Genomic DNA, 8,897 nt, shown 5'->3' with positions numbered 1-8,897 from the left:
CATACAACACTGAACCAACAGTAATAAAAATAATACGATACATAAAGATATTTTTATTTCTTGAACCATGATATATTTGAACTAAAATAGATATAAAAACATTTACAAAACAGCTGCATTTTCTGTTTTACATTATGGTAATTGTAGCAACTGTTAATACACAGCAAGTACTATTAGAGTAATCACATTAACCTTTGTCTATCCGTAAAATTAAATTACGTTTTATAATAGCTACTACATAACATTTTATATAGTATGAGAGAGAAGCGGGTATGAGGTAATTACGGTTTCCAAATTGTTTGTTTGTATTATTTAGTTGGCATTGGTAATAGGTTTTGGTTTTAAACGCCTGTTCGTCCCAAGTCTTTTCGTAGTTGATCTTTCGTTGGCGGAGAAGACGCTATCGCGAGTGAGAGTGAAATTCTACTGACAACTTAAAATAAGTGCCGATTAGTGTTTTATAAACATAATTTAATTTTCAGTTTGTGTTAAATCATTTATATCGTTCGTAATGGCTGCTCTCAGTACGACAACGACCTTATCGTCCGCATCAGTAAAGCCGGTTGTAAGATACGAAGGAAAAAGATACAAAGTCTGCATCATCGGCTCTGGCAATTGGTAAAGTATTTGAATAAATCATTTTCATACATTAATATCTTTTAGCTTTTGTTAGAATCAAATACGAATTTGACAACATATCTTAATAAAATAGCCCTTGACAGGCTACTCGTTTTAGATTAAAATTTGTACTAGATTTATAACAGAAAGAGTGCGTTTTTAATCTAGGCTCACTAGCTGTTGATAAAGTAACCCTGACCTAGGATACCAAGCCTTTTTGAAAGATCTTAGGTTTTGTAAATCCTTTGACTGTTGGTCTTTTTCCCAAAACACAAAGCTGTTTCTATGGTTACTGCAAACATTTATTAAAATAGTTTATGAAAAATATAAATATGAATACTTAAAATGTTCTTTAGAAAGAACTATATAGCCTATATTTAGAACAGTTTTAAACCGATAGCCTATTGATAGCCTATTTAAACCGTTAACAAAACTTCTATAGTATGTATTATTGAACATTTTGAGGAAAGTACAAATTAAATCAATGAATCTAGCGAATTCATTTTTTTTGCTGTAAGTTAGTCTACAAACATATAGCCTATATGACAAAAACTAAAATTAGAAAAAATTAGTAGCCTATAGTACAAATGATTATTTGCACACTTTACAATACAGTTCCCTATTTTTTGAACTGGAATTTAATTTGTAATGCTTAAAATTAAAGAAAAAAAGTTTTGGAAAGGGCGACAATTTATAAAAAACACATTGTAGTTGAACAAGCTGGAATAGTAATGCCTCCGATCAACAGCGTGGGGCAGCACTAAAGGCAATGAACGAAAACATCCCTCGAGATAGTATGATCAGTAAAATATAAAACTCCTAAAAAGGTGATCACTAATTCTTGATAGCTAAAATTATAACAAACTAATCAAACCATATTATTGTACGTAGCAGGATCATGGTCATTCCTACATATGTGCACTTAAGTATATTAAATTCCCATGAATAAAGAAACGACGTGCGTCTTTTCTGACACAATAATAGTAACCTATTGGCAATCCTGAGTTGTTGTCATCGATAATGTTGTGGTGTTTTCCTGTATTTTACATTAACCCTTTTACTGCCGGCCATTTTTTTTATCGTACCAGTCAAAATTGCCAAGGGGGAAAATCGCTGTTGTGCATTCATTTACAAAAAATGCTGTATCTTTTTTATTTTTCATTAGATTTGCATGAATTTTTACTTTATTTACTCGTATTTAAATGCTGTTTTTTAAATAATAAAAAGAAATTTTAATTTGAAACAAACTCATTATTTAATTTTAAAAATTATGTAAATAAAAAATAAATAAAAAAATAAAAATTGTGTTTGGCATCTGATAATTTATTTTTAAAATTATACTAAAATTTTGAGCATGATATCATTATAAACTAGAGCAATTGCTTAGAACATATACCAAATTTGAAGGTGCTACCTTGAAACATAGCTGCACTATGAGGATTTTCCCAAAACTGGTAGGCCTCCTCTAGGCCTACCAGTGGAAGTTGAAGGTAAACTTATCTGTGCCACATCCCCCTCACTATCTAATAACTCCTCATTATCTGATGGTAAGATAGTCAGGATCGTCATCAGTGTCATCCACATCACTTTGATTGTCATCAATAGCCCTAACACTAATATCGGCATATGAATCTGACAAATTCTGAAGGAAATCGTCACTCAGTTCGTCTTGCTCTTGTACACCACCATCGATTAGACTGTTAATTATTGTTCCCTCACTCACAGGAGAGTTAGATGTAACTCTTTTACTCATTTTATCCTTGATCAACAAAAGTAACACTTCAAAAAACTTTCGATAACATTGTAAACAACAACAATGAACGAAGATTTCAGTAATCTAACCCGATCATCTGGTTTTGACAGCTGTCTAGGTAGTTCGTCAATTCTAGTCAAAGACGACGAAAATAGAAATCCAAAGTTCTTCAAATGGCTTCTTTCATTATCCTTTCCTCCTAAACAACCAAAATACCGAATATTTCGGCATTTGAACATAACAGTAGCCAGTAGCAATAAAAAAAAACAGACGTCCGACATATCGGACGTTGGCGTTTTCGGCAAAAATGCCGACGTCCGATATGTCGGACGTCGGCAGTAAAAGGGTTAAATACTACATTATGTCAGCTATTTCAGTACATTGTTATTATCGGGAGGTTACTATTTTTGGCAGAGTTCTTTTTTCCGAGGACCTAAAAATACTACATTATTAGAAAGAACAAACTCTGGCGAGAAGGAGGCCACTATGTCCCCATCTACTATTTGTTATTAGGCTATATAAGTAGGTAAATACATATGTACTTATTATAAAAAGTTAACATGCACTCACATGATCTGTACTTGAATTTAGGTTCTATCTTGAGGTATGTTTTTCTTTCTTCACCAGAAGCGTGCCGTTGGGTAGAGGCACGTCCAAATGGTACTTTCCTGACCTTCACATCGTCCAAGAGTAGTAGTTAGGGACACAGTGTCTTCCTTCTCGCCAACATCACTTTCTTTTTGAGGCAGAAAACAAGAACAGATTGTCATAATGACATGTAATTTTGAGAATAAGTCAAATAGAGTTTGTGTTTTCAAGATTAGGTTTGCCAAGAAGTAAAAGTTGACTATAATTTGTTTAATTTTCGGGATTTCACGAAACTTTTGACTTTGAGAGTATTTAGTGCCTGAACCGTTGGAGTTACGATTAAAAGTGACTAGACCTTTATTGTTGGAAATTTAATTCTGTCTTTCAATTCTGCCCTCAGATTTAAGCTATACCTTTTGTTTAGCCTGTATAGACCTTGGGAGAAAAGACTACACTGGTCAGCTATTGTGAATTTTTTAGTGTAAATAAAATTAAAAGCGACCAGCTTTAAAATACTTTAGGGCTATTTCACCTTCTAAACTACTAATTGTACTAAATTTTTAATTTCTAGCAGAATAAAAGGAAGTGGATTAGACTCTGTGTACTGAGTAAGTCTGCACTGCAAGGGATCAGACAAGGTGTTTGTATTACCTGAAGAGTACTTAATCTAAGTTAGTAATGTTTATCAGATTATTAAGTTGATCAGGGAATTTAGTTTTTCCCAGGAGATCATCTGGCCATACCACGAAGTACCTGGGAAGGGTTATTTTTACAGGGGTAAAAAAGGGTTCTTTTCTAGGGGGTTTTATGATTCCAGAGAAGTAGTAAGTATACCGGGGACCTAATTCATCAATGGGCTGTTTATGGGGGGGGGATTTAACATCTAACGAGGATTATATTGAATAAGGAGTTTAAATATTTTTGTTGGATCTAAGCTAGTTAAGAAGGAACTTTTGCGGATAAATATGATCTATCTTTACATTTTTTCTCTCCATGTTTACTAATATTGACACCAAATATTGAGCAAGGAACATGTGTTCTAAAATAGATTTGACGATATACTAATATTTGGTGAAAATAATTTAAAAACCCCTCTGTCTCTATCTACTATTGACATCAATAAAGTAACATGCTAAAATTTCAATTTCATAGCTTAATTCGTTTTTGACATAGTCTACTAAATACATATAGACAGGCAAACATTTACCACCTGATGGGTTACATCGACATATCAGAACTTATACAAATCATTCTTTTATGGAGTAATACAAGCTTAATCCGGAACTGGATCGAATTGCACAAATTGTAGTTGCATAAAAATTTAAAACTCCTAAAATTACCAATTCACGTCAAAGATTTTTCCGTGGAGAGTGTTATTTGGTCTTAGAAGGATATACAACCAAAAATTTTTTAGACCTTTTTTGTAGATCCCATCATTGTCTACTTGTCTACATTGTCTACAACTGTTCAGTCACTATCGATCACAGAAAGAAAATTCTCACGTAACAATTATAAAATATTTGCATTTAACTGAATTTTGCGGCTAAACCATTGAATATAGAGCGAAACGTTACTGGAAATTTTTTCTAGATCGCATTATTTTGTATTAAAATGAAATTTTATTTTGTGCTACAATTTAATTTTCTGCTGCAATGGAGGTGAAAAAAAAAATTCTCACTTAAAACTGCTGAAAAGCAATAAACGCGTTTTGTAGCCAAACCATTGAGGATAGGGCAAAATGTTACTAGACCCTTTTTATTAATTTGAGCCCATTTTCCAATTCCACTGAAAATTTTTTTGAGCTATGACTAACGGTTTGGCCACTATCGGGACCGAAAGCTAAATTTTCACCTAAAAATTACAACAATTTTGCACTTAATGCGGCCAAACCGATGGAGATAGAAGAAAAAGTCTCTGGACAGTTCACTTGATTCCTGATCAAAAAGTTTTCATCAGATTCGAGCTACCTCTGATGGTTCACCTACTTATTAGGTTTCAAAGAAAATCCTGCAAGGGTGAAAAGTGCAAATGTAATTTTTTTATGGTTTTAAAAGTAAAAATTTCCGGTTTTCAGACTTTTCCTGGTGGTTTGAAGGTAAAAACTACGTGCGTGCAAAATTTCATTTCCAGCACTTCTAGAAGTGGGTTGGAATTGTGTATACCCTCTCAGTCAGTGAGTTACATTTGCGGCTATATATAGAGAGAGAGATAAATTAAGACTTACGTCCTATAGCCAAATCTTTCGGTAACACTTTTCTGATTCTGCACGGGAATTTCAGAATTTTTTTTTAATGTGAGGTTTAATTAAGTAAAGAAAGTGGCCAGATTTTTACAGATGGGTTTTATAACCTGCTTGTATTAACCATTTAATTGCTGAGCAATCAAGGCCAGCTCAGTTCCCTCAGTGTTACCTTCTTGTTTTTAAAACTTTTTCACATACAGTTGTTTTTTTATTATTTTTGCCATTCCAAAGGATATTTAACACTTTTACCCCATTGGGTACACGCGATCTTTCATAACTGTCGTCATGCACCAAAGTACTCACTGGGCTTTCATTAAAGTGCATTGTGCACCTGATGGGTACATGTTGTAATCATTTTCTTATGAATGTATCTATTGTTTGCCTTATAAAAATACCTCAGACTATCATGCATCCCATCAGGCCCACGATTACTTAAATTTTTAGGTACCCGTTAGGGTACACATATAAACGTTGAGAAAACTTATTTAAATAATATTTTAATGCAAAATTTCAAAGGCCACATACTTTCCTCGTTATACTTAGGCGTTTAACGTTAACTAAAGATTACAATTTTTTATTATTATTATTGAAAAATTCTACGGTGTATAAAAGTCTAGAAATTAGCCATTGTCATAAACGTGTTGTAATGCTTTATAATGGTAATGTAATATGAGAACTTTGTTCGTTCACAGCCCGTTGTCTGCATCTCTATCTTGGTTATAAACTGGAAACCAATGGACAAATCGCAAAAAAACCAGTGGTGATGATTATAAATATACTGTATACACAACAGGCCTATAAAGTTTTACAGTAAATAAGCTTACTCTAGTGACATAAATCAAACACAACTTGCTACGTGTATAGCTTACATATTTTTCATACTAGCCTAAACCTTTGATAAAAACACATTTTTACAGTGCTACACTTCCTATCCATATTTAATAACAATAGAGATAAAGGTGATTTTTAGCAAACACTGAGCCAACTTTAGTATTTCTTCACACATATAATCAGTATAATCAATCATTCAATAAAAAGTAAGAAATGTGAATACTAAATGTTGGAGAGCCAGCGTTGACCTTGGCTAGCGATAAGAACATTTATTGTCCCTGTGCCATGCTGCCTCTTATCTTATCCAACCTTATAGAGTCGCTCAAGTGATCTCAGCTTGATTTAAAAAATACCATCTCGAGAAATGTTTTTCTCTAAATTGATATATATATATATATATTCCTTCTGACTTCTTTTGGACGATCCCACTGACCTGACAAAAAAGTGGTAGTTATTTCAAAAGTAGATTTATAGGTGCAGTACAGATGTACCAAGTTTTGTTGCTTTACCTGTAATCGTTCAGGAATTATCAAGCCAGTGCGGGCCTTTTTTACACCCTGATATATGATATATAGATATAATTGTGAACCACAATAAATACCAATTTCAAATTTTAATAACTGAGTAGAGTATCAATTGCTTTTAGTATAGACTGAATATAAATACTACTCCAAAACATATTCTAAAATACCTGTAACAAGGAGGTTAATAATAATATAGTTGGTTAATTTTTTTATGTGGAGTGAAATAATTGATCCATTGCTGTGGACTGTCACAAAAATTATAAATAATAAGGATTTAATTCTTTTAATATTGAACAAAATTATTATTTTGTGAACTTGTGAAACTGGCTCTTTCCTTATGGATCATCCACTTTATGAAGTAGAGACTTTTACAAGATTACTAATGAATTAAACAACTGTTATTGTAATTGTGGCAAATTATTTTATCAGTACTCTCAATGGATTTTTTTTAATTACTTCTTTTAGAAAGCTGGGACGAACTCGAGGATTGCATTGCTCTTAACACTGAGTGTACATCAAAGTGTTTTCAATGTGAGAATGTATGACAAATTACTGTGCAATCTTTACCAGTAATAAATGACTTCATTATATATTAACATCAACTTTAATTTTGTTTAATACACGGCTACTTAATTAAATGGAAATAAATTAAATTAGTTTGCAAGCTTGTTTATTTTAATATTAATTTTCCCAAAATACAAATAAAATAAGATAGACTGCTACAAAATGAAACACCACCGTATTCATTTTCTAGCATGTATTGCACAAAGAGCAGAGATCGGTTTGTGCTGCAACCGAGACAACTTGTAGTTCAGATTTATTAGCAAAGTATAATCTGGTATGAATTGCCCAAACAATCACTTTGTGATCCGTGCTATCAAAGAGAAGTTGCCTGTCGCTAGGGTCAAGGTCTAGAGTCAGATGTTGCAAGTACAGCGAGGTTCTTGCATGGTCAACACAGTCAACCTGCCACACGTACCGTTACCTTTCCACTACTCCCTTACCTGTCCCAGCAGTTCTACAGTGTTGCCAAACTTCAGACCTAAATTTACCCATCCTATTTACTAATAAATATATAAATTATTTGTGTTGCTAAACTTAAAAGCTGTATATCATGTGACAGTGTTTACAAACAGTTTATATATATAAATAAAAAAAGCATATATATATATAAAATGCTTGTTAAACCAATTTCCAAACGTGGTATTGGACTATCAATGAAGCAATACCAACTCGACATACAACACTTAGAAGTGTTGCCACGTTTTACTGTTCACCAGTACAGTTTGACTTGAAAATCATTTCTTTATTTTACTTTGTCCCTTGTAATGCAGTCGGGTTGGTGAAACCTCATTGTGATTTTATGGAGTCTCCTCATTTAATTGTTATTGAAAAAATGTGATGTCTATTCAGTAAATTGAACTTATGAAAAATCTTCATTGACTTGCTACTATTTCTATTTTCTATTTTGAGTCACACAACCTCCATTTCAAAAAAAGGCCAGAATTATGAGTATTTCAAAATAAACATGAAGTTGTCTAGATATTGTTAATAATTTTGTTTATTTTATTTGATTTAAGCTATAGAGAATGAATACGTTTGACTTGCACAAAAATTTAGTGCTATTTGTGCATGGGTTTTTTGTGTAGTTTAAACAGTATTTGTCCATAATATATTTTTTTTTTAATTTTGATTTTTGTTTGCCCATTTAATGGAACACAAGACATTGGTTGTTATTTGACCCATGGCCTGCCCCATACTACCCTCTGGGTCAATTCATTCAGAATATAAAGGTCATCATTTTTATAATATTTTTAGTTTCACCCACGAGTTTATGGCTATGAATAATGTCAAAAAAACATTCTTACTAGTAGTTTTTTCATGGCAGCCATTTTTAACATGGCCAAAAGTTTTTCAAAGACAATTGGATTTGAGGATTTTATTTCTTTCATTTTCAAGATAATTAAAAAATATTCAAGATTATAGCTCAAGTTCTTATCTCAGTATCTTTCACCTTAAACTAAAAAAAAGTACACTTAAATATTTTGTTTTGAGGGAGATACAACCAAATTTCACTTGTAGGATCAGTATTTTTATAAATAACAAAATATACTGCATACTTTAGTCTATCCAGATTTCTGACTAGGTGACGTACAATCAAAGTTTCAATCCTGAGAACACATTCCATTCTTTTACGGCTTTTCCTAAACACCAGAACACTCTAAATAACACTTTTTGGAAGCCATTGTCTCAGAAGGGAATGAACAAAATATAATATTTAGGTTTAGAAGAATAATACTCCAGTAAAACCCAAAAACTGTAATCAATCATATATGATTGT

At 32.4% G+C, this 8,897-nt stretch overlaps 1 protein-coding gene across 5 annotated transcripts in view; it reads left to right on the top strand.

The window, feature by feature from the left end:
• The first annotated feature begins 355 nt into the window (after positions 1–355).
• Positions 356–8,897, top strand: part of LOC124370037 (glycerol-3-phosphate dehydrogenase [NAD(+)], cytoplasmic) — a 73,312-nt gene continuing 64,770 nt past the window's right edge. For 4 of the 5 annotated variants that reach the window (XM_046828349.1, XM_046828347.1, XM_046828346.1 and 1 more), the window contains exon 1: positions 357–618. In XM_046828349.1, coding sequence (XP_046684305.1) covers positions 512–618 — 107 coding nt within the window. In that variant the 5' untranslated portion in view covers positions 357–511. Of the gene's footprint in view, positions 619–8,897 lie in introns of all 5 variants that reach the window. The other variant, XM_046828345.1, reaches the window with a different exon arrangement.

Source organism: Homalodisca vitripennis, chromosome X, assembly GCF_021130785.1.
Source record: "Homalodisca vitripennis isolate AUS2020 chromosome X, UT_GWSS_2.1, whole genome shotgun sequence".
Classification (NCBI taxonomy): domain Eukaryota; kingdom Metazoa; phylum Arthropoda; class Insecta; order Hemiptera; family Cicadellidae; genus Homalodisca; species Homalodisca vitripennis.
Note: the sequence above shows the minus strand (reverse complement) of the source record. Positions and strands in the feature narration are given on the sequence as shown.